We start from the raw sequence: 27,298 nt of genomic DNA, 5'->3' as shown, positions 1-27,298 counted from the left end.
CCAGGATTCACACTTTCAGCTGCAACTGCATAGAGTACATGTCTTACATACAACTTTTTGTGTTCTGTCTTTAACATGTTAACCGGGTGCCTTCCACATGTAAATAAAAATCTATGTATTTTTTTTTACATGAGACTGAAAGGTCAGAAGGTCTGAAAGTAAAATGACATAAAATAGCTTCACTGGCAGAGATGTTGGCAGCTTCACTAACTGAGATACTACTATATATTATCTTTCACCGTGTGTGCACTCCTGGCAGGCAGTGAGTGCACATTACAGCTGCTCGCTGAGCAGCTTCCAGCATGTTTATAACTGACCAAATAAGTAACTTCTTCTCACCACAAGTATGTGAATTGGTGTGTTATGGTTTGAAAGGGTGCATGTTAAATAATCCATGTCAGCACACTTTTACTGTGATGAGATTTTAATGAAGAGAGGGAGAGAGAGGGACAGAGGCAACGGGAGGCTAAGCCAGCTGAGGTATTTACGCAAACCCTCCAAAGAAGACAGAGGTTACTCCAGGTCACACTGATCATAGTCAGATGTGAGGTTGTCTCTAAGTGACGGGAGAGCCTGACGATGTGAACACCCTGTGTCCAATTTATAAAGTCTGGAAACATCCTGGTTCAGGTGTTTCAAAGATGTGAGTGCAGGTTGATTTGTGTGAATGAGCAGGTGAAAGAGTCCATGAAGGCAGACTACATAACAGAAAACAGATGAGTAACAGTGAGAAATCTGGATCATAATGAAGTGCCAGCAGTCTTTGATGTAAAATGGTCAAAACAGCAGATTTTTTTCCATTCAGGCGATGTCATGATAACCCGGTAGACTGTGGATTGTAGAACCACAGGGATGTGTTTGTTGGTTTCTAAGTGAGTTCAGGTTTACTGATTATTATCATTGATTATGTCATTTATCAGAGTCCGAAATATAAAGCTCTGGGGTGTGGCTCAGTGGCCGGTAGGCGGGCACTGTGTGCCATGTACATTATTATGAAATTAATTGCAGAAGTAAAAGCTGGAAATTCAAATGAACGGTTTCAGGCAGGTCAGGATCTGTGTGCCTGTGGGGAGACAGAACTCCCTTTAGACTGGACTTTTTTTTCTTTTTAAATTAGCAGACAAATGCTATAACACTAAAGAATAGGAAAAACTCCAAAAAGCATAAAAGGTCTCCTTTAAAAAATTGGAGTGACCATCACCCATCTTTACACATTGCAGTCTATTGAAGAGATAGACATTTAGCTATCCAAGGCAAGTGTACTGTCATTTAGAACCAGTCCAGAGGCAGTGAAATGACTGTTAGAGGCAGAGCAGATGTCCTTACAGTGTGTTAAAAGAGTGTGCCCATTAACAATATTGGTAGGAAAAGAGGTATTTTTCCAAACTGATTTAACAATCTTCCAAAATTTGCTCTGATCATGAGAGGAGCTGGTGAAAGCGAGTATGGTAGTCTGACTTAGCCTTTCTTAATACAGCAGTGCAGCTGTATTAAGAAACGTTTTTTTAACACAAGCTAATGGGAGGGGTTTTTAGACTGCCTCGCTCTAGATCAAGTTTTATTTCTGGAATTAAAAAGAACAGCTAAGTCTACAGTAAACCATGGACTTGACCTAGCTTTTACCCTATATTTCTTAAAAGGAGCATGTTTATCAACAACCGAATTAAAAACATTCGTAAAATGATTCAAGACAAGTTCTACATCAGGGATTTTGGTAACATTAGACATGGTGCTATGAAACAAGTCATACAAAAACCTGATTATGGAGTATTTTCAGATTCCTTCTAGTTAATATATGGGAGGATAATTTCCTAATGCTCACATCTCTGATGCAGGCAATAAGATGATCACTTATGCCAGGGTCAACTACACCACTGAAAATGTATTTACTGGGCTTATTATAGAGAATAATATCAATTAGGCTGGATTTTGAGGTATCATGTGGATTTGATTGTGTGGGATCAGAAATGAAATGTGTCAGATTCATAATATTACAAATATCTCTAAACTTGTTCGATACAGGCGATAACCAGTCAAGCTTGAGATCACCCAAGATGACTATCTCAGAGGATGAAAAAGGTGACAGCAGTTCAGCCGGCTTAGCCAAGGCCTCAGCTGGGGCTGATGGCTGTCTATAGACACCTACAATTATGAGGGTATTATTGAAACCAAGATCAACTTTCAGGGCAATAAAATCAAATAACTTAGGGAGTGAAACACTCTTTAAAACTGCAACTGGGAATCTGAATTTAACATAGACAGCTACACCACCTCCTCTACCTACCCTATCAATTCAAAATAAGTTATAATTATTAATTGCTACTTCTGCATCACTAATACTTTTCTTTAACCACGATTCAGTAAAAATAAGGATATCAGGCACAGACTTAGATATTAAAAGACCAATGTGATCCATTTTATGTTTTTGTGATAATCTTCTTATATTTAAATGCATCAAACCCAAGCCTCTCCTTGACTTAAAATAATGAGGGTCAAAGACAGTCAGGTTTAAGGCAGTACCCAACAAGTTTCTAATGCAAACACAATTTTGAGGTCATATCCTGAAAAAGGGAAACTTGCAGCTTCATCACTAGCTTCACACTAGCTTCAACATTCAGGTGTGGTAGTGGTACCCACTTAATGAAAGCAAAACGAGCCTGGCTATGGAAAATCCTTATTCCTCATATTGTCAAGGTTCTTAAAATTAAAGAGGTGTCAGCTGAGATTGCTCATTTTTGGCTCTGACACAATCCCTAGTGTATTTTTCTTGTGTGTTTTCAGTGTGTTGTGGTTCAAGAAACAATCTGCACTTAATTTTCCTAAAACAAATGAAAACAAATCTGCCCGACACATCACCATGAAACATTTAGTGTGTTTTGCCTCATTTTCAGAAATCATGGCATCGGTTTCTAATGTGCTGGTCTACAGCTGTGGAATGTGGTGTGTTTGTGCATGCCCCTGTGTGTGTGTGTGTGTGTGTGTGTGTGTGTGTGTGTGTGTGTGTGTGTGTGTGTGTGTCCCAACACCCTGTGGCTGCGAGTGGGTTGCTACAGTCAAGTCCCAACAGGAGTTGAAGGCACATTCTGCAGAGTCTTGGTATGTGGTCAAAGGAAAAGAAATGTGTACGGAAAATAAAAGAAATAGAAAAAAGTGTTTCATTGCACTTCCTGGGTTAAAGTTGACAAGATGTAAACAGAAGGTCTCAGGATCAAGTCAGAACATCTGTCCGCCTTTTTTTTTTATTTTTTAACTTCTTTTCTATTTTTCACACACGCTCATACAGAGAGAGCTGAGGTGAGTCCACATACCTGCAGCTACATGAAACCAGATACCCTGCCACAGAAAGACCCACCTCTTTCTTACCTTTGTGCCTCAGGATTAACTCCAGTGTCTTTCAACAACTCATAGAAGAGATACTCATACAAGTATACGTTCAACTGTTTACTCTTACATGACTCTTTGCAGGAACAATCCAGAATAATCACTTGAACAGCCTTCATTTTAGTAACATACTAAGTGTTTTTTTTTTGTGTCGTCCATGATTCACATACAAAAGATCAGTGAGGACAAATGAAGCTGCAGCATTAGCTGAAGTTTTGGACAAGAGAACTAAGCCTTCCAGATTTATTGCCAGAGCCACTGTCCACAAACTATGTTGTATTTCAGATCTGGGGCTGGTGCTGTATCATTCAAACCAACAGAAATCTTGTGCTCAACTTAGTGGCAACAGTTTGGGGAAGACCTCTTCCTGTTTTAACACGACAGAGTCCTCATGCACAAAGCTCCACAAAAAAATGGTTTTCCCAGTTTGGTTGACTGGTCTACAAAGTACAGCTGCAACAATTTAACGATTAGATGTCAATCATTAAAATAATATCTCTGTTTCCAGCTTCTAAAATGTAATCATTTTCTCTTTCTTTACTTCTCTATGACAGTAAACTGAATATTATTAGGGATGCATGATGCATATTGGGCAGACAGATTATCAGCCGGTAATGAGAAATGTATATTATTATTTAACATTCATATAATAAAATTATAGCCAAGAAATAGAGGTGATAATACAAAGGCAAACTGCTTTCACTAACTTGACTGTAGCAGCATCAACACCACCAATAAAGACAGAGAAGGAGAAGAGCAAATGCAGCATGCTAACTAGAGAGCCAAACATGTTGTTACCAGTGTGGGCGTTTTTCACAGTTTTAGAGGACAACAACTCAACTGTGCCACAGGTCTGATCCCTTTCTGTATTACACCGGTCAGATGCAGCGCTGAAGGACTGTCCCCACAGTCAGTCCATTGTCTGCCCGGTTAGCTTGAGCTAACACAGTAGCAGCTGCCAACATCAAACACCGAGCTGTTAAATGTTCCAAACAAATCACAACAACAGTGTAATGGCTCACCTCTGTCATTAAATCCGTTAATAACTATTAGGTAACGTTTGACCTGTGATGTTGATAAACCCATTTATAATCGTTACGCAACGTTTACTGTGTGATGTTTTTTAACCTGTGTATAAGCGTAAGGTAACGTTAGCCATGTGATATTGTTAAACCTGTTAAAAATTGTTAGGTAATGTTCGCTGTGTGATGTTGTTAAACCTGTAAATAAGTGTTAGGTAACGTTAGCTGTGAGATGTTGTTAAACCTGTTAATAATCATTGGGTAATGTTAGCTGTGTGATGTCATTAAACTAGTTAACAACCATTGGGTAACATCAGCCATGTGATGTCGTTAAGCCCATTAATAAACTTTTAGTAACGTTCGCCGTTTGATGTTAAAACCTGTAAGGACCACTGGGTAATGTTAGCAATGTGATGTCGCTAAACCCGTTAATAACAGTTGGCTAATGTTAGCCGTGTGATGTCTTTAAACCCATTAATAACCGTTGGGTAACGTTAGCCGTGTGATGTCTTTAAACCCATTAATAACCATTGGGTAACATAAGCCGTGTGATGTCATTAAACCCAGCAAGGACCACTGGGTAACTTTAGCAATATGATGTCGCTAAACCCGTTAATAACCGTTGGGTAATGTTAGCCGTGTGATGTCGTTAAACCCGTTAATAACCGTTGGGTAATGTTAGCCATGTGATGTCTTTAAACCCGTTAATAACCGTTGGGTAACGTTAGCCGTGTGATGTTGTTAAATCCATTAGTAACCGTTGGGTAACGTTAGCCTTGTGATGCAGTTAAACCCGTTAATAACCATTGGGTAATGTTAGCCATGTGATGTCGTTAAACCCATAAATAAACTTTTTGGTAATGTTAGCCGTTTGATGTTGTTAAACCCCTAAAAGGGAAATTTCAACCCGTCTCCTATCGTCCTAAATTTATTTCAAGTGACTAGTGACATAGAAATAATAGTTAGCATGTTAGCCATTAGCCTAGATACAGCCGGGGTGCATTAGTAGCATCAGACCTGTTAAAACGTAAGTGAACGGGCATACCTTCAAGTGCAAAGTTAGTATTAAACAAGCTTTTTTTCCACAAAGACCGCCTCATATCGTTAGGCCGCGCTTTGGAAAGCAGAGCTAGATGATAAACAAACACGGCACCACACCAGTAAGATAAGACAACACGTTTACATGTCGTTTTCTATATGTTCTCTGACATTTATCCTAACGATATGAGGTGGTCTTTGTGGAATAAAAGCTTGTTTAGTGGACTAACTTTGCACTTTAAGGTATGCCCGTTCACTTACGTTTTAACAGGTCTGACGCTACTAATGCACCCCGGCTGTATCTAGGCTAACGGCTAACATGCTAACTATTATTTCTATGTCATTAGTCACTTGAAACAAATTTAGGACGATAGGAGACGGGTTGAAATATACCGAAATTTCCCTTTAATAAAAGTCAGATAATGTTTGATGTGTGATGTTGTTAAACCCATTAATAATCGTTAGGTGAATTTGCATTGTGATGCTAACATCATTTAATTTAAAATCTCAGGCAAAATGCTCCGTAAGAGCCAAAGTATGTTTGTGACATTTTTTTATGTATTTTAGTAAAAAAAAGAATTATTGAACATTTGAAGAGTCAGAACTCGGTTATCGTATTGGTTGAAAAAAATCCATACAGTGCATCCCTCCTGAATACTTTGGGTTGTGGACCAAACATGACATCTGAGAATGTCATTTTTCATTATTTGAGACACTTTAGAGACCAAACAACTGTCGATTCATTGAGAAAAAAAATAACAGATTAATGAAAAATGAAAAATAGCCCCACTGCACAGAGCTCTGACCTCAACCCCCTCCGGCACCTTTGGGATAAACAGGAACACCAACTGTGAGCCAGGCCTGATCACCAAAATTCAGTAATGGACCTCACCGACGCTCTTGTGTCTGAAAGGCAGCAAACATCTGTACAGCTGCAGAGGAAAACAAGGAAGCACCGGTGATACATTCACAGACAGACAGTGACCATCAGATCATGACTCACAGCACCAGCAACAGCTCCTCTGAGACTGAGCTACTGTAGCTGCAGTCATTAAAAATATTTAACAACCACGTGCAGCTTTCCTATGGGTCAACCAAAAACTCAGTGCTTAGCTTTCCAGCAGTCACCGGCAGCAACACATCAGAACAACAGAAAGAGTCCACTCAATATTGGTCTCCCTCTGCAGAATTACAAGTCACATGACGCCCACGCTGCCCCAAAACCTTTTTCCCATACACAATCATTACAAAAGGAATGGCTGTAAATCGATCAATCAGTTTTCCTTAGAGTCGCAAACACTCTAAAATGATTCTTTGAAATATAAGAATTCAGCTGGCCTGATAGAACATAATAAGTTCTTTATAGTAAATTACTTTCAAAACATCTCCCTGAAGAAATTTTTTCCCCATACCGTACATAAGCAAACGTACACAGTATGATAGCTATCAATTTTAACATCACAGTATACCTTAAAACTGGTATACCACTGAAACCTTAATGTAATCAGGGTTCTCACACATTTTAATGGACAAAATCTCAAAACTTTTCCATGAATTTTTAAGAAACCCTAATGAAAAACAAATTTTAGAATTTAATTTTAAAATTAATAATCCAAATGTAAAAACAAGATGGCAGCCATCTCTGCCAAGTCAGTCTGCAGCAACACAAACATAGACAAGGTCATAAACCTGCCCACATTTTATGGTTGAAACTTTATTTATAATTAATAATGTTTGCAGTTTGATATGATGACAAATTTGACAAATTTAGCAACAATAACAACATAAGACGCTGTTTAATTAGGAAGTTCTCATTTGAGGACACTGGGACTTTGTCATCGTTGACAGTATTTAGTTTTTTATAATTATCAGGTCCTACTGATCCCAAATAGCTAAGGGAAATTAAAAATGCATACAAAACACTAGAAAAGCACTCAGAGAGTGCAGACCTCTGCCAAGTAGGTGATATTCCCTCCCCCTCTACATCAGATTTTGCAGCCTGCATCACAATTAGGTTATTTGCATCACTATCATTATTAGGTTATATATGCCTTCACCATGGAGACACTGGTGTAGGGTTGTCATGATACCAAAATCTTTGTTTCGGTACCAATACCAATATGAATTTCGATACTTTTCGATACTCTTCGGTACTTTTCCTAAGGAAAAGTCCTTTTGGCTACAAACCTTTAGAACAATAAATAGTAGGGGTGTAACGGTACCAAAAAATCATGGCTCGGTAAGTACCTCGGTATGGACATCATGGTTTGGTTGCTCAAATGTTTCACTAAGTTGGTGTTGTCTCGTGTGGTCTCCCTTTGCGAGGCAGACTTTCTCTTGCGCCAGCTGCGAATGTTGATACAGGTGTTGTCATACACACCGCTTGTGCAATCTGTGCTCCAATAGGATCAAGAAAGGCATTTGTGTGCATAATTGAGTAAAATAAATTAACTAAATTAATGAACTGAATCAATTTCAAAGTACCGGTATTTTCCAAATGCAGTATAGTACCGTTTAGAATACTCTAGTACCGCAGTACTATTTTAGTACCGGTATACCGTGCAACACTACACTGGTGTATTTATTTAGTTTTTATTTTGTACCAATACAGAATATAATATGTTTTTTTGTATTTTTCACTTTCTTTTTTTCCAACACAGAACATTAATTTCAACTTTAGAATTACAACAATATTTAGCAAGTAGAACAAGATGCGCTTTCCGGCCACCAGATGGCGCTATTTTCACCGTCTCATTAGAAATTGGAACTGCTGCTGTCAGACGATAGACTATTTTATCCACTCTGCTTCAACCGATCACCACCAACATTTTATCATCTGTTCCTTGTCCCATTATCCACCTTTCCTGAAAATTTCATCAAAATCCATTCATAACTTTTTGAGTTATTTTGCAGACAGACAAACAGACCAACGCTGGCGAAAACATAACCTTCTTGGCGGAGGTAAAATGTTCAGGTCTCAGGAAGTTAAGGAAGGCCTGAAGCCTGAGGTTTTTGCTCACAGGGATTACTTTTGCATACGTTTACTGCATAATTTAAAACTTTTGCAACATTTAGCATGAAAATTCAACACTCTAACACCATATATTTGACAGAAAATAAGGAAAACATAATAAGAGGTCTCCTTTAAAGCCATTTTCAGACCAGCAACAGCTGCTTGTCAAAATGCAAGATCCTGATTTATTTCAGTTAGAGTAAAGGCGTTGTCACAGGGGTTTGTTGTTGCTCCAGGTCACATACATACAAGCACACATACAAGGTAGATTACCTTTATGTGTGTACAGAATGTGCAAATTATGTTCTTCCCCATTCCTAACATTGAGACTGACAAACAAATCTCAGCTCTAGCAATAACTTTCTAGGGTATTAAAATGTGCCTCAAAGAAGTAGATTCTGTTCTGCAGTGCCTTGGCATCTGATTCACCTTCACTTCCTGGTTCATATTTTATCTTCTCACCTGTACCTGTAGCAACACACACACACCATTGCAGGCTCTTGGATTTTTTCCACCCTTAAGGAGCAATAAAATGATTCACTCATGTCATAAATTAACCAGCATACCTACCTTCCTCAGTTTCCTTTGCCGTTTCAGGGAGTTCTCTAAACAGGACAGAGTTATTATGGCTTTGTATGTTTTCATTTTTGATTAGTTTTCCTTTTTAAAAATTTAGTTTCAATTTAGTTTTGTTTCAGTTAGTTTCCAAAGTGGGTTTGCTCATTTCATTTTAATTTTTAATATTTAAAAATGTTTAGTTGTAGTTCAGTTGTTAATACTTTTAGTATTAGTTTTATTTTTTTAATTTTTTAAAATTATATAATATGGGTTACTTATCGGGGGCAAGATTCAAGAAGTTCAGAATAGGCTTGTGCTGGTTTGAAAATTTTCCAACCGGTTTGATTTAAAGCCAAATATCTAACCGAACCGATATATCGAATTATATACCTAATTTTACCACTGGGGGTCGCATTTGAGCTATTTTTCCCCAATAAAAGCCCATTATAGGTGTAATGCGCTTACAATCCACTAGGTGGCGATTATGCTGTATTAACCGCCAATACACAAAAGGTTCCACAAGAAGAAGCAGAAGGACACTTCTCTTGCAGCAGCCAGTGTTGCCAACTTAGCGAATTTGTTGCTATATTTAGCGACTTTTCAGACCCTTCTAGCGACTCTTTTTCAAAAAAGCGACTAGTGACAAATCTAGCGACTTTTTCTGATGTTATTGAAGACTTCTGGAGACTCTGTTGTGAGAGCACGTATCATTCTTATTCTTCTCAACAGGCAGCGGATGCTGCGTTGTCTCTCCCACGACATTATTCCTCTCTCCCACAGCAGCCATTACAATTACATGCATATGGACAATTATGCATATTAGGCGATGGCGTCATTTAGTGACTTCTAGGGACTTTAGGACAGCCAATAGCTACTTTTCTTACTGAGGAGTTGGCAACAGTGGCAGCAGCAGCAGCAGACAGCTGAGCGGAGCTGTGGAGCCTCTGAGACAAACTAAACAAAACACTTGTAGCCTCCTCCACTTCATTTAAAAACATACGTAAACCTTATTAAGTTGTCATAATGCATGTTACAATGCAAGATAAGTTGAATATAGTCCCTTGACACGCCGCTTGATTTGACAACGACCAAAACTAAAGAAATTTTCTGTATAGAGGGTTCAACTTACAGTGGTGGAAAAAAGTTTTCGGACACCCCATGCATTTGTGAAATATTGCATTAAGAATCACTCTTAGGTCTTCAAGTGCAATTTCTTTTAGTACAGTCACAGCCAAAATACTAAATAAATCCTAAAAAAGCCATTAAAATCTTAAAATTGATTGGTTCCATAAAAATACATAAGAAATTTTGAGTATTGGGTCATTTTGGTACCAGTGATGAAGGTTGTTCTTTTTATTAAAAGACACAATTTTTGTTGCCAAGCTTCGTGTCTACATAAAGCCAGCACATTTGAAAGTTCTTCAGACACAAAAATGGCTAAAACAAGGAACCTAACACAGGAAACACGCCTGAAGATAAAGATTCTCAGCCAGGAAGGGTACAGCTGCCGCCAGATAGCCAGGAAGTGCAGATGCAGTCCTTCAGCAGTTGGATACACTCTGCAGAAATACAGACGAACCAACAGCTTGGAAGACAAACCAAGATCTGGGCGTCCAAGGGTTTCTTCAGCAAGAAATGACCGCATCCTGATCCGCATGTGCAGGCAAAACCGCCGAATGACATCACAGGAGCTTTAGGAGCAGTGGTCAAACCAAACTGGTGTCCAGTGTTCCACCCGCACTGTACGTGGCCGACTTTTAGATCATGGCTTAAGGTCCTACAAGGCTATCAAGAAGCCCCTGATCAATGAGAGACAGAGGTTAGCCCAGCGTCGTTGGGCCCAGGCACACAAGAACTGGACAGCCAGGAATTGGAAGAAGATTTTGTGGTCAAATGAGTCCAGTTTCCAGCTTTATCTTCCTCCTACTAATGTGAGGGTACGCAGAAGGCCAGGCGAAGCATTATCTCCAGCATGTACAGTACCTACTGTCAAGCATGGTGGAGGCAGTATCATGGTTTGGGGATGCATGAGTGCTGCTGGTGTTGGTCATCTCACTGTCTGTGATGGCACATTGAACTCTACCAAGTATTGTACCATTCTCGAAACCCACATGCTCCCTTCTGCGCGTGCACTGTTCCGTCGAGGTAAGAACTGGATGTTTCAACAAGATAATGCCCCTTGCCACACATCCAAGGCCAGTAGAACTTGGCTGCAGGAGCACAGTATCCAGGTCTTAGAGTGGCCAGCTCAATCCCTGGACATGAGCCCCATTGAAAATCTGTGGTGGATTATCAAAAGGTCTGTTTCAAAGTATAAACCAAAGACTTTAGAAGAATATAAAGCAGTAATTCAAGAAGAATGGGACAAGATTACCCCTCAACAGTGTGAAAGGCTTGTGGGGAACATGCCAGCCAGGATTAGAGCTCTACTACGTGCCAATGGCAGGACTACTAAATATTAATTTGATGATGTGATGGTTTATTTATTTTTTGTTCAGTTTTGAACACATTCTCTGTTATTTGTTGACTTTGATACCGACAATGTTGAGAAATGACATATTGAACCTGTCAAGAATTTAGTTTTGTTAGTTTTTCTTGTAAACAATAAACAAAAAAATATAATTTGTATTTGTTTGTATCTGTCTAATGCAGCCACACCTTTTGAAACACAAAAAAGATTTTTCCACAAATATTTCATGATAATATTTGAGATTGTGTAAAATTTTAAGGGTGTCCGAAAACTTTTTTCCACCACTGTAAATGTTTTTTTAACCCACTCGCTCATCAGAAATCTACTTGCCTAAAGTCAATTTTTACTTGCCCATATACAAATTGTTTTATATTTTGGCGGTTATCAAATAACAAAGTCTGAAGTTAAATGTCATGGAAAAAAAGTTTCACCTACCTCTAACGCCACCAAACTACACTCCTATTTCCAGGAAAATTTAACCTTTGCTAAGCCCCGCCCCTTTGTGATGTCAAGCTGTCGGGGCGAGCATGGAGCCCACACTGTAACTAACTGCCCTCCCTGAAGAAATATTATCATATTTTTGAAAAAAATTAAATAGTGATTCCAGAGAGAGGCAGACAGAGTGCTCTTCAATATATGTTTGAAGGATATATCCAGGATGTCAAACTGACTGAGCAGCAAAAATAGGTTAAAAATGTAAATATAGAGGCTAAAGCCTAACAGATCAACACAAACGTGAAGCACCACACTACCTGGTGATCAAGACAGTAGACAGTGAATTTAAAAGGAAACTTCGCTGATGTTCAACCAGCTGTGTGTCATCACAGTGTGTGCAGATGAACTGTGTTTAGCTTCCCCCGTGCCGCTGCCAGACGGGTGGGGAGCTCTGGGGGAAGCCAAACATTGTCCCTCTGCTAGGGGTGTAACAATCCATCGATCTGGATCAATTTATCAATTTAACAATCAACGAGCCAATGTCATCGATGCAAAGTGAAAATGTCTGGGTCACTGTCAAACAGTGACAGGCAGATGACAAATAGCTGAGAGAAAGAGGACAATGTTATTTAAACAGGAATAAATCAGCGGTCTAAAAATATTTTGGATTTTGGAGAAAATACAGATCAGCAGACAGAGCATATGCTGTATGTAAACAATGCTGTCACAAGATAATAAAACATGACGTAACATTACCTGCCTGGAGAGCCATCTCACTCTGCTAACTTCTCACTACAGCAACATTAGCTGCTCTGTTTCAACAATATCCAACTGAAAAAATGTGCGTGCAGGCTGAAGTTCAACCGAGCTGTTCTGTCGGGAGATACAGAGACTTAAACCAACAGTAAGTAAGAGAAATAATAAAGTTAAATGTCATTTGTTAAGCTATGAGTAGAGGAAAAAAAGTCCACTAGCTGCTAGGGCAATTTATGCAATGTAAACATGCTAAAGCTAATAATGGATCACTAGCAAAAAACAATTTTTCTGTCTATGAATCTAGACAGTTAATACCGAGCTGAATTTGAAACTTAATGTTAAATGATGTTGTTGTTAATCCATGTGTTATGGCTGTTGGGAGAAGTTTGCTTTCAGGAAAGATGATGGTTTGGGTTAAAATTAAGATTTCTGCCTGAAAGGAACAAAAAGCAAAAGCAAAAAAGAAAGCTGTGGCAGCTTCTTCTGTAACAGACTGTGTTAAGTGGGCAGATGATATCATCTCATATCTATCGCAGGCCCCTAAATTGCATCATATCAAAATCTTTGTAATATCTGCAAATATTGTATTGTTGTCCAAAGAATGGTTATAGAATAGAATAGAATAGAATAGTTTAATTTATTTTTTTAATTTTATATACTTTATTAATCCCCCTGAGGGGAAATTCAATTTTTTCACTCCGTTGTCATTAACAAACAGGTCCGAAAGACACACACACATGCACAAACAGAACCTATACATGCACAAAGTAAAGAGATGTCAGAGTGAGGGGGCTGCCCTTGGTCAGGCGCCCCGAGCGGTTGGGGGGGTTCAGTGCCTTGCTCAAGGGCACCCCGGCAGTGCCCAGGAGGTGAACTGGCACCTATCCAGCCACCAGTCCATGCTCCGCATTTGGTCCGTACGGGGACTTGAACCGGCGACCCTCCAGTTCCCAACCCAAGTCCCTATGGACTGAGCTACTTTATTGTCTGAACCAAATGGTACCAGAAATTCCTCTTTAATGGGGCTCAACATAACATCTACACATGCAAGACATTACAGACATTACAGACATTACAAAGGACCTAAGAATCTAAAAAATACACAGGATGGAAAATAAACAACACATATCGATACATGGAAGAAAAGGCCCAGCAGCGTATCGTATCATGATGAAACTGGAGATTCACATACCTACTATCTGTACACACTGCACTGACAAACAGCTCTTTGAATACTGGAATAGTTCACCTGCTTCCCTTCACTAGTTCCTGTACAGCAGGGCAGGTCTTTATTCACTGTTATAATCATTAACTACAATTATCACCCTGCGGTTGTCTGATGGGGTCAGATCAGTCTCATAATGAATGAACTCACGCAGGGTTTTTCAAGAATGCACATGCTCTGGTTCGCAGTTGTATTTCGGACTCACTAATGCACACAATCTGTTTCGCAAATGCACACTCTGGTTCACAAATATAATGTTTATGCAAACTTGTAATATAAATTCGGAAATGCACACAATCTGTTTCGCAAATGCACACGCTCTGGTTCACAAATATAATTTCTATGCAAACTTGTAATATAAATTCGGAAATGCACACGCTCTGCTTCACAAATATTATTTTGAGGCACATTTGGAATATAAATTCACACATCATGCGAATCACTGAATGTGCATTTACAAACTGCTTCTCATTTGTGAATCTCTCTACATTTGTGAGAGAAATCTGTGTGGTGAATTTTGAGACTCCCCTGACGTCGCAGGTCAACGAACGTCACCACTGGCTGATAAATCTGTCAATCCAATGGCTCCTTACATTTTCTCCACACTTTTAAACCAATCGCAGAGCTACTGAGCTACTGTTTGCAGTGTTCAAACAAGATGCGCTAGACTGAAACGGTGGAAGAGACATGGATCAATCTCAACCTGTAAGTAACACATTTATCTTATTATGCCCTCATTGTAAATCATGCAATGTTACTGAACTATAATGAGTTGAAGCGTTTCCTGGCATATTTTATTTAATTTTATTTAGTTGTGCAACTACACAATATTGTTTCAGTTAGTTTTCAGTTTGTTTTCGGAAGTATAGTTTTTATTTTTATTTCAGTTAACTAACATGTTTTTCACACCTAGATTTAGTTAGTTATATGGTACCTTGGTACTGACCAACAATCCTTCAATAGGAGTTAAAATTCACTCTGTGCCAATCACACATCACTGCCAACCCCCATTATTTACACTTTAATGAGTGAAAACCAAACAGTACAGATCTAACTTGACGTGTATTCAGATTCACACTGTAGAGACAAACTGAACAGCTGTCACTTACCAACACTCTGTTCTCCACCTTGTCACCTCTGACCTCCAGCTGGACTCTGTGCCTCAGGGTCAGCTTCACCCTCCGACCCACCGCCTCCCGCACACTCTCTGCAACACACAGGGAGTTGGGAACAAGGTTACACCTGACAATTAACACCACAACAGCTTGATGAGTCACATTACAACATATTACACAATTACTACACAGGAACTTCAGATGGGAAATTTGATCGCCTCGTTTCAGTCCTGTTAAACAGAGCCTTGGCGCTCAGTTTACTGTAACAGAAATAGAACTGGTTGCCACTCCTCTGATGCTAACCATGGAGGTCATTAAAGTGGAAATGATGTGATGTTTTTTGGTGCCTTAATATGGGGTCATGTTTACTATGTCCATCAATGTGAGGCTACAAAAACAACCAACTTATGCAGTATTCACAGTTTCATCAGTGGAAATTATTAGTTCACAACTTGTAACATCCTATTTCTACCCCTTTCTTGTTCCTCAGAGTTGTTTTAAAACACACAAAAAAAAATGAATTCTTCATTTACTGTGCTGGCATACAAGCAAATCAAGTGCTTTGTTATCTTCACAAATTCAACATAAAATGGGGTGAGTAATTAATATACAAATAGTCACTTTAGGGGTGGAGTATTCCTTTAACAAAGGTTGTGAATACTGACCATAACAAACATAATTATTAAAACAGAGAAATACTGGTGTTTACTTTTAATTGGTGACACTGATTTTTAGGGCTGCACAATATGCAAAAGATAAATTAAAAAAATTATAGAGACATTGCAACTGCAATATGAGTTGCAATTTTAGTGGGAATGGTAATTTTTGCATTTAAATTTTACTGAAAAATATTTACAAAATTATAATGATGTGATTGTTGCTGGGGTCTGTACCAAATGAGCACCTTCCCTTAAGTCTAGAACAGTGGTTCTCAACTGGTCCAGCCACCGCATCCAGAGTTCTCCTCGGTCATTAGTTCTTGCGTTTGGCAATGTTGTCAAGCTAATTTACTGTCTCTCCCTCAAGTAGCCGTCTGTTAGCTATTCTCTCGACAGCAGGAAGTGGCACTTCAAAATAAAAGCTCTGTGTAGGAAATTCAGTGTACTTCAAAAAATGTTTTGTTTTTTTTTGTTTTTTTTAAACAAACTTGATGCGTTTGTGAGTCACTTTCAGTCCATTCAGAATGGACCCACGACCCACTTTTGGACCATGACCCACCAGTCTAGAACCACTGGTCTAAAATATGATTTTAGGCCAGGGCCTCTCTGTAGCTAGCCTGGCGTTGCCAGACCCAATTCGCAAACAATGGGTCTGGACACAGAGTGTACATTTCCTCTATTCCCGAGGGGCGGTATCAATGGCTGTCAGTCAAAGTGCCCCTTCGCGCAATTGGAAAGACAGAAAACCAATCAGAGTAAATAAAATGTGTGACGTAGGCTAGCACAACAGCACTGTAAACAGACCAGCAAGCAAGTGCAGCATGCAGCGGAGATGAGCTGTGATGATGTCTGGGAAAGAGTGTTGCCGTCTTTGCGGATTTCCTCCTCACTGTGGACTCTGAGTTGCATGGCTGTGATTCCCAGCTTGGTCGCCTTCCTGACCTGCTCCTCCATGAGAGCAACTAGCGGAGAAACAACAATAGCCACTGGGTTTTCACTGAGTCCCATCTTTTTCCCGATCAACGGAGCCAGTTGGTAAATTAAACTTTTACCAAACCCGTAGGAAGGACGGCAAACACATCCTTTTTTCAATAAAAGCTTTCAGTGCAGCCGTTTGCTCTGCTTTTAAAGAAAATGTACATTCCAGTTCGTTCAACACATTTACCATCGCAGTTTCAAAATCAGTAGTTTGTTGTTTACGAAATGCATTCACTCCACTCCTTGCCCCTCCTATTCTGATAACGTGCCCGCCCCAAAATAATAAACGGCTGTGATTGGCCCGGGAAGCTTTAACCGATGCCAGAATGCTCCTTTATGATTGCATGACCAGACTGATCTGCGGAGCAAAATAGAATATGAGCTCGCGAAATTAGGATGGTGTAGAGGAACAGCCTTTCTGGACTTCCTTTGAACCAGTATTATCAATGAACAAGACCCACGAGACCACCGGGGGTCAAATGTTTAGGACTCAACCCCCAATTAAGAAAATAAGATCTTAATCCCTCATTTAACATGGAGCCATACTGCCATCTTGTGGCGGAGTTAAAGTGGGTTCCTATAAGGAGCCCCCATATTATATATTTGGAGTTAAAATATAGTTGGGTTTATTAATCAACTTGTTTTCATGAATATGTGCTTCCTCATTTTGTTTTTCATTATATGTTGCAACTATAGGTTAGTCTAGAGTGTGTGTATTTGAAGCAGTTTAGGCTATACATGTACTTTGCTGATACACGTGGTATAATAATTGTATTCATTTCAATTGGATGTTAAGAACCGATTTTGACCATAATAGGAAGAGTATGTGTCTATCGCGCATAACATGTAAAAGTATATGATCTCGTATAATAGAAGCATTACGTTTCCTTTAAAATAAAGTAATAGGCCTATTTACCACTTAAAGACCGCCTTAACAAACCCGCCCCCCTTTGGCCAGATAAAAACAAGTGAGCACAGAGCGTCTCTCGCTTGTTCTTTTGTATTCTTGCTCTCTTTTTTTGATTGTTCTCTCTTCTTGTTTTTTTTAATTCTCTTCTTTCTTTTTCGTATCTTAGCCTCTCTTGTATTTACGTTTTAGTTACACTTTTATACTCTCACAATCAAAGTTATTTTAAACTTTTAAGTTTTGCCTTTTCTTCTATCTCCAGTGTTTTCAACATTTTTATGCGCGTTAATAATAACTTTAATAACAATATCGAATACCCAATGATATGGTTTTTACCATTATTATAAGCAAGTAATTACAACAAAGTAGACAAGTGCCCTTTTCGGCCTGCCTCTTCAACCAAAGATTCTTCAAACCCAGCAGCTGCCAGCCACTTGTCACAATGGCCCTTGTGCCAAACCCAAAAGCTTTTTGCAGTGTAAGGAAACCAACACTGGGGGCACCCACAGGACGTCGAAGGCTCAACCGCTCCCCCCACCACGGTGCGCCAGCCGGTTTCATTCTGCTGGAAAGTCTGGGAGCTGCAACAGTTTGGGGCCCCAGGAGAAACGTCTGCATGATTTGCTGCTAAGAAGGGAGGCAAAGAATTCCCCTTACAGGTGACCCGCTGGGCAGTGGTAAGAGCTGATGTCGAATAGGAGATTTAATTATCTTAATCTTAATTTAGGATTCCTTAGATAAATATTATGAGGATCCCTGCGTTCCCAATTTCTCTTCACATAGGCCTACTCTCTCACTATCGCCAAATTAAATAACTCACACGAGTGTTACTTCTTGTTTAATCCATTTATACATACTGTTGATTTTGTGTTATTTCATATTATCCTCATTCATTTATTCAGTTGTTACACATTTAGCCTAAATAAATTTTCATTCATCACCAAGTCATTGTGTATATTTCTTTGGAGTAGGAACTAAGATCACTGTATGGAGAATTCATAACCCAGATACTGAGATTGATTCATTATTGATAAGTGTACTCACAAATTAATAATTGGTTTAGGGAGCTATTAATTTGAGTAGTCACTTCCCTCATTAGGAGGGTGGTGCCCCAAACTTTATTATGAGTGCAAACATTCTCAGAAAGGTATTTCCCCTACAATGCTTTCACCAGGCTACTCTGTAGCACCACAGTGCTTCATTTATAACAGTATGTTGTGACACATTTTACCTTGCCATGTTGTGATTTTGATAATATTTTGATTATGTGTGCAGCCCAGTAATTCATTTAATGAAAGGCCACACTAAAAGATGCATTTAACAATATTTACATTTACATCTAGCTGTTTATTAAAAGATTGCAGTAAATGCAAAAATGCAATGTCAAATTAGAATTTGCATTATGAAGGGGCTCACATCCTTGATTTACTTCTTTTACACCTTGGCTGTTGTTACTTCTGTGGAGAAAACTACATGCAAGCTCTTTTCCACGATGAAAAACAACTTGGAGCCCATAAAGCCTTGGTTCTACGTTTACACTATGTTTTACAAACCATAACATTTTAGAAGTATGTCATTTTAAAAGGAGACACCGCTTTTTATGAGCTGTTTGCCAGGCAAGTACAGGTCAGCTGTGAGCTGCACTACATCCTCCTCCTGTGCATTCACTTTAATTAAGTGCAATCAATCAGTGAAGATTATTATTTTCAGATGTCCATGTTCTCCCTCAGACTGTGGTTTCTCAGTAGTCCAATACAAATCATTAAATATTATAGTCTTAATGCAGTGAGAAAGGTATCGCCTACCATATATAGTGTATCTTGCATTTTACAACCTTGGGGATTGTATCCTTCAATTTCAAGCAGAAATATTGTGTGCCTCATGCCCAGACAGATTTGAATCTCCCTGCATTCATTTTTTGGCTGTGTCTTTATATGATCAAAAGGTCTGGTGATTGTATGGTGACGCTGTATTTTTCATTGCAACAGACAGAGAGAAAGAAAGCATGAGAAGGAGTGAGGATGAAGGAGGAGACAGAAAACAAGAAGGCATTAGATAAAAAAAAGAAAAAAAAAGGATGTAACACTGGGGGAAAATATAAAACCATTGAGTGTGAGTGTGTGTGCAGGGCAAAGAGAGAGAAAGCATTAATGGATATAAGAGTTTGGGCCCGCCTTTAATGACATCATGCTGTCCTCCTCCTCTCTGTGCCCACACACAAGGTCATGAGGAGGATGAAAACATTAGAGCAGGAAGCAGCGTGCAGGCTGATCAGAAACATATGGACTTCTCCCTTCGTCCAACTTCAACTCATATAAAAACAAGGAGTTCCAAGCCAACTAATTACTTTACAGTAATAACCTGTGACATCTTTACTCTAAACGTCTGGCTGACTGCTCCAATATTTCAGCATTATTACAATCTTGCAGCCATCTTTTCCATTAACTGAGGGAAATATTAAAAATACAAAACATGGAGGGAACGACAGCTGTCTCTCTAAATTAACATTTGTAATGATGACTTAAAGTAGTGCTGAAACAATCACTTAAAAAACTGATGATGTTTAAGATCAAGCAAAGACATTTGCTAATTTTCTATTCTGAACTGTAAGGATTTGTTGCTTTTCTGTGTTTCATATTATTGTAAGCTGCAAATCTTTGAGTTTTGGACTAATAGTCAACAAAGGTGAGAACTTGAGAGCTAGACTTGAGTCTGATTTAAGTCACAATGCTTGAGATTTGAGAATAAATGTTGGCACTTTAAGTTTCTGTAAACCACGGATATACGGATATGGAACATTTGTGTTATCATGTTGCTTCATAGACATTTTATGTTTCAACAGTGCTGTGGTTAAGTTGTGGTTAGGTTTGGGCACAAAAACACTTGGTTATGGTTAAAAAAAGATCATGTTTTGGCTTGAACTGTCCGGTTTTGTTGGCACAATTCCCACTGGAAACGCAGCCATGTGTTGGTAGAAATCAAATGTTTTTCTTTAAAAAACAAAGCAACTGATCACTAAATAACAACTCCATTTTAGTGGCTAAAAAGCCACTGGAAACACAGCAATGTCTCAGTAAAAAAACAACCGCACTTGTGGCACCATCCCTGCAGGAAATGCAGTGATGTCTCTATATAATTCGATTGCTTGTTATGGCAGTATCCCTGGTGGAAACAAAGCAACAGAACACCTCAGGATTTGTGGATAAAAATATGCATGAAAAGAAGTGATGTTTTGGTGAAAAAGACCCACTTTTTGTGGCACTATTCTGGCTGGAAATGCAGTGATGTCTCAGTAAAATAGATCACTTTCATGGCACTATCCGAAACAAAGCATTGGTACACTAAAAAGCAACTCAGTTTTTGTGGCTAAGAATCCACTGGAAACACAGCGATGTCTCTGTAAAAACCACCCACTTTCATGGCACTGTCCTTGGTGGAAACAAAGCAACTAGTCACTAAATAACCCCATCCATTTTTGTGGCTAATATGCCACTGGAAATGCAGTGATGTTTTGTTAAGAAAAAAAAAACAAACAGCCGCTTTCTGTGGCACTATTTTGGCTGGAAATGCAGTGATGTCTTAGTAAAATACAATAGCTTTTCGTGGCACCATCCCGGTGGAAACAAAGCAACTCATCACTAAATAACACCTCAGTTTTTGTGGCTATAAAGCCGCTGGGAATTCAGTGATGTTTTGGTTAAAAAACAGCAAATATTCAAGCATTTAAAGCAAATATGTCAAATATTTTCTGATTCTTGTTTCTCTAGTGTCAGGATTTGCTGATTTTCTTTGTCTTGTTTCATACTAAACATGAACTCTTAAGGTTTTTGAATGGCCAGACATAATATCTGCAGATTTCACCTCAAACTCTAAAATTTTGCTTCTGTTTTATATTTTTAAAATATCAATAATGAAAAAACTCGTTAGCTGTAACTGTATTTAAAAATTTCACCTTGGTCTCTTGGAACTTGTGACTGACATTTGCAACTTGTTTTTAAAGGGGAACTATGCCCATTTTTAAATTTGATGTTATTCCTATGGTCCAAGGCTGTCCAAAAATATCAGTAAACATGAACAGCTCTCTCTCAAGTACAAAACCTAGAGAGCTAAAACTCAACAAATTTTTGATGACATCAAAAGTTGAGAGCTGCTCTATAGATGATGAATGGTGAAAGATGTTATAGATGACACTGAGAGGAGCCAGGGGAACGTTGTGCGTATAGATCCAATCACCATGACATTGTACCGAGAGTAACAATTCACATCAAATCAATCGGTGCCAAATTTCAGTACCTAAGAGCGCCCCTGGGTGAGAACGCCAGGTTTAGACAGGAGACAAGAGCACTGGGAATCGCCCCCAAGGTCGGGAAGTAGCTAGCTGAATTCTGTGGCCAGCTTCCCAGCTTGGGGGCGCTTAGGGGCGCTTGGGGGCGGTTGGCAGCGGAGACAATGGAGCTTTGAGGAGCCAGCAGGTTCAGGGAGAAGGCAGAACCACAGTAAAGTACCCCGAAGCTGGCCAACCACAGAGATATGTGAAACTGGTACACTTAATTGTTTCTGTTGTTATTTTCAGCCGTAACTGTAACATTTAAACACATACAGTTAAACATGGTCTGACCTATCTGACATTCCTGCTCTATACTTATTGCATGTACAGTGTTGTTTTGCTGTCAACAAACATTTATGTTGTGATAAGAGTGATAACACACAGGCTATTGTGCACAGATAAAAATACAGGTGTGCCTTGAGATTTTGGCTGGCCTAAAAATAAGCATCATTTCTGCAGCACTCTTTATGGGTAACCTAAATAAAACTCATTTGGGTATAAAAATGAAAACAAACATTTTGTGGGTTCACAAAATCAGACACCCATTCATTGTCTGTGGAGCAGCTCCAGACTTTATAATCTATGACATTACAAGTTTGAGACTTGTCTGGTTTCTGGCTTTGAGAGAGAGCAGTTTATGTTCACAAACACTGATTAAACTTTGCCAGGCCATGGAAATATAACACACTGGAATTCTTAATGAAGGCGGTGTTCTCCTTTATCTCTGCCAAATGTCAGATTCAACCCTCTCCCTCTATGACCAACCTCACTTTTAATCACCATATGAGCCTGTGTGTAATGGCAGATCTGATAACCTCTTCTTTTAGTTTTTTCAGCAGCGTCAGGTCAGTCTGCCCGTTTACAGCCAACAGCAGGAGCTGCCAACAAAAAGCCCCATTCATCAGCCAGTCCAGTGACATACAGTGTGAGATCGAGCTGCAGACAGCGTAACAGAGAGCACGGGGTTGTGAGTCAGCCTCACCACCCAGTACTGGGCTTGCTTCTTGATTTATAATGACCGACAGTCCTATAAAGAGTACAGACAAAGCAGTCCTGGCATTTTTCGTTTAGCTTTAAGAAAGTTTTAGGGCACTACACAGGTTTGGTACCTTATACTGCCATTACCTAATGTTGTAATTAGTGCATTTTGGTTCATTGAGATACATCAAAGACACTGGACAAAATACCAGACGCCAACCACTTCAGTCCAAAAATATCACCCTGAAAAAGTCAAGACAGGTCAAACTCCAACTAAACTCAATTTACTGAGAGAGCACAGATTTCCAGCTGCATCAGTGCCAGATTCAACTAAAAGTCAACTATTTCTAGGCTTTCTCCAGCAAAGACTGCAGTAATTTATAGCTTTCTTTCTTTCTTTCTTTCTTTCTTTCACACTCAGTCATCCAGGCAGTATGTGTTGATAATATCTCACAATTCAAAGGAATTTCACAGGACACACCCCTTCTCTCTCTCCCAAAGCTCTCTCCCCCACTTCAGATAAGGAAGTGGCAGAGGAGAAGCTCTCAGGTAGCCAGCCAAGCCCTCAGGGCATGAAAATAACTTTTTACTGAAAAACAGCAACAAAATGACTTACGATTAGATTTTCACAGGTAAAAAACAGGAAATATCCGTGGTATGCTCCGCTAATAGTCAGGACAGTGTGTCTGTGGTATCCAGCAATGTATGCACATGGCTGGTTTTGTTGAACTTTATAGCAGTTTTTACCTTTTCTAAGGATTCATACATTATTCCCATGAGATATGATCTTGTTTATTGGTAACACAGAATGGTTTTAAGGCAGCTAAACCTCCAAGGTGTCTGTATTACCAAAACATTTCTTTAAAATTCATACATCAGTATGTAATGCTTTCTTCTAAGGGACTGTTTGTTACTTTTGAGGGTAGAGGGAGGGGTGCAAAAAGAAGGAAGCATGTCAAATAATTTCTTAAGCACTGGGGAGGGACTTGTGTTTTTTATTTTGGCTTAGAAGAGGGGCATAAAAATCTAAATGGTTGTACTTTGTACTTATTTCACTGCAAAATTTGAAATAAAACATATATTTTTAAAATCCATTTCAAAATTGCCCAATTTACACTATTTATGATTGCTAGAAACTGTAAAAATAGAAATTATCATTGAATTTTTAAATTTCCAGTGGCCCATGGACACATCATGTGAGACAAATGTTTCCGTGAGAAAAAAATTAAAACCAAATCTGAGCTCAAAATATTGATATTTCATCAAAATAACTTAATTCTACACATTTGATTTATGCTCTTTTCAGCTTTTTCTAGGATTTTGTCTTCAACTTTTAACTTAAAACTTACCTACATCAAAAGATTCGTTTTTAAAATTTAACAACTAATTTATGGTGGAGTGATGGTCAGGCATTTCCCACCAGTCACTCAGGGAGGCTCAAGAAAAAGCATCTGTAGCTCCAGGGAGGGTCAAAAACAAACATGTTAATAACAGTCCTTTACAATTAATATCAAGTGACTTCTCAACTGTTTGCAGTGAACTTTTGGGAGTATCTGCACTTTTTATAGCCTAATTCTGTCAGCTTTCACATTTACTTCACTCAGCTCCTAACTTTTAAGTTTTAAAACTCTATGGTGGAGATAGGGTCAAGCATTTTGCCCAAGTCACTCAAAGAGGCTCGAGGACAAATATTATTAGCTTCAAGGAGGGCTGAAGAAATATGCAGCAATACAAACGTTTCACTAACTTGCTAACTTAGTGTTATTTGTTTAAACTGAGCAAGTTGAGCTGCCTCATCGCAGTTCACTGTCTAATCTTACCGAGCAGCTCATTGGGAATATCCGTTTTTTCCTCCATTTTTCAGCCGAGGTGAACACCGAAGAAGAGTCCAGTGAGGAGCAGGAGAAGCAGGTAAACCCCAGAGGAGAAGCGGCTAGACGGGTGAGGTCAAACCGGAGGAAGCGGTAGAAATTCCGTATGTGTTGTACCGTTTTCTTTAGTTGGTCACCTGTCGACACTCTGCTTACCTAACTGTTACTGTGACTGTCTGCATCCATTCCGACACGACTGTACACACTCATAACTAAAGTTACTGCCGCATTACAGCGGCTGGTAGCGACAGGAGGGTAGGCTACACACTGAGCTTAAAGCTGGTTTCAGTGTGAAACACATGAGATCCAAGTGTGTGACAACAAGTCAGGGAGGTACATTTCTTTACTCACACACACTTCAGTGATCCCTCCTCTTCCTCAGCTGTCCACTAAAAAAAGTTTGTTTTCCTGCTGAAAAATAGGAGAACTGCGACACCTGGTGGTCATCTGCAAGCACAGTAACTTACTGTGGGTGTTTTTCACTGTGCATTCCAATACCCATACTACAATACTATAGTATGCCAGAAAAAAGATTTAGTATGTCCCATTACATAGTATGTCAAATGCAGTATGCCAAAAATACCAGGATGTTCTCCTACATCTGGTCCGATTTTGCAGTGTACAAGCCAGCATGCTTTTCTGGCTATTCTCACCCACAATCGTCTGCACAGCGGCCGTTACGTCACATCGACTGAGCCGCAAATAAATGACGGCTGTTTGACAGCTGACTGACAGCTGTCAAAAGTCGCAATGATGGATGACAGTGCATTCAAGTAATGTATGATCAGTCGAATAGTAATAATAGGAATATTAGGCCTAATTGTTTAAGTAAACAAAATAAATAAACATATATATATAAATATTACAAATAACAGTAGAACATAACTATGAAAATGACACTGACACATCACAACTGCTGATGTAATTTCACTGTCACATAAATAATGTGTTAGAATCTACAATCTGTGCAGTTATAACTAAAGTTAAAATATACACATCTCAAAGTAACAACAGCAGAGCTTTCTAAGTTTATCTTCGTCTGTGGTATCTCCAAGGTAACGGATATAAAAGCAAGAGGGTTAAAGTTCAGGCCATAATGTTATGAGAAGTAGCCTAGTATGTCCCGATTGTGTGCATACAGCATGCAACAGTTCATACTTTTTAAGGGCAGCTGCAGTAGGCTACCCACTAGAAGTAAAAAGAAAAAGTAGGCTATGCAATTCAGAACGCACCCTCAAAGCCAAGGAAAGATCCTACTGGCTGGATTTCAAGGATGCTACGTCATCAAAACCTGCCTAAGGGCTATTCCAATGTCGAGGATCCTTCAAATTCTATCGAGGACAGGGTCCTTCCCTCAGAGAATTTGAAAGGATGCATGTGTGTATCCTCAACGGGTATAATATACCCACAATTTTTTGGCACAATTTCCTGAAAGTGAAAGTGCCTCCTCAATGAAACCTGTGCCAGCGTAGTTCGTCAGGATTTAGATAAATATTTCATGTATTTGGATTCATTTATTCATTCTCTCTCTCATGTCCTGTTGCTGCATCTTACTAACTCAGCTGTACTGCATGTCACTAGCTCGGCTTCTTCTCCGGAGCCTTTATGCTCGATTGTCTCGCAGCGGTGCTTGGATAGTGTGACGTGTGTGGTTGTGCTGCTGCCGTGGTCCTGCCAGATGCCTCCTGCTGCTGCTGTTTTCATTAGTCATACTTCTACTGTTATTATACACATATGATTATTGTCACATATGTATACTATCAGATATTAATATATACTTTCAACGTATTGTACCACAGTAGCCAGAATTATAATTATAATATTATTACTTTCATTAAAGTTTTTGTAAGCTATTACTGTTACCATCTGTCCTGCATCTCTCTCTGTCTCTGTCTCTGTCTCTCTCTCTGGCTCTCTCTCTCTGTCTCATTGTGTCATATGGATTACTGTTAATTTATTATGTTGATCTGTTCTGTACGAAATCTATTGCACGTCTGTCTGTCCTGGAAGAGGGATCCTTCCTCAGTTGCTCTTCCTGAGGTTTCTACCGTTTTTTTCCCTGTTAAAGGGTTTTTTTTGGGGAGTTTTTCCTTATCTGCTGTGAGGGTCCTAAGGACAGAGGGATGTCGTATGCTGTAAAGCCCTCTGAGGCAAATTGTGATTTGTGATATTGGGCTTTAAAAATAGAATTGATTGATTGATTGATTGATTTATCCAGGAGATTTTATCATACAAGCTTAAAAAATTCTGGAACCCCATAATTTACACTTTCCAATATGTCCATTGCCAAATAATATGATAAAGTGATTAAGACAAAACATAAAAGTTTTTACAGCAGTGTTAGAGTGGTAAGTATATGGAGCTATATTGGTAAAAAAAATAAGATGTAAAAGATGTTTAAAAAAAAAAAGAAAAAAAAAGATCTGAATCTGAAAAGATAAATCGTTCAACTTAAAGAAATAGGATCTCAAATATCTAAATATATGAAAGTGAAAAATGAAAATAAAGAAGAATCATAATTATATTTAACCTGAAAAAAATGTGTACACTCATTTTTATTTTGAA

The 27,298-nt window shown here is 39.0% G+C and overlaps 1 protein-coding gene across 2 annotated transcripts in view; it reads right to left on the bottom strand.

The window, feature by feature from the left end:
- The window catches only part of carmil1 (capping protein regulator and myosin 1 linker 1), a 93,217-nt gene extending 68,215 nt beyond the window's left edge, over positions 1–25,002 (bottom strand). For both annotated transcript variants that reach the window (XM_078176054.1, XM_078176055.1), the window contains exons 1-2: positions 24,683–25,002; positions 15,008–15,105 (exon numbers count right to left, since the gene is read on the bottom strand). In XM_078176054.1, the coding sequence (XP_078032180.1) occupies positions 15,008–15,105; positions 24,683–24,719 (135 nt within the window). In that variant the 5' untranslated portion in view covers positions 24,720–25,002. The remainder of the gene's footprint in view (positions 1–15,007; positions 15,106–24,682) is intronic.
- Positions 25,003–27,298: the final 2,296 nt, after the last annotated feature.

Source organism: Epinephelus lanceolatus, chromosome 16 (genome assembly GCF_041903045.1).
Source record: "Epinephelus lanceolatus isolate andai-2023 chromosome 16, ASM4190304v1, whole genome shotgun sequence".
Lineage (NCBI taxonomy): Eukaryota > Metazoa > Chordata > Actinopteri > Perciformes > Serranidae > Epinephelus > Epinephelus lanceolatus.
Note: the sequence above shows the minus strand (reverse complement) of the source record. Positions and strands in the feature narration are given on the sequence as shown.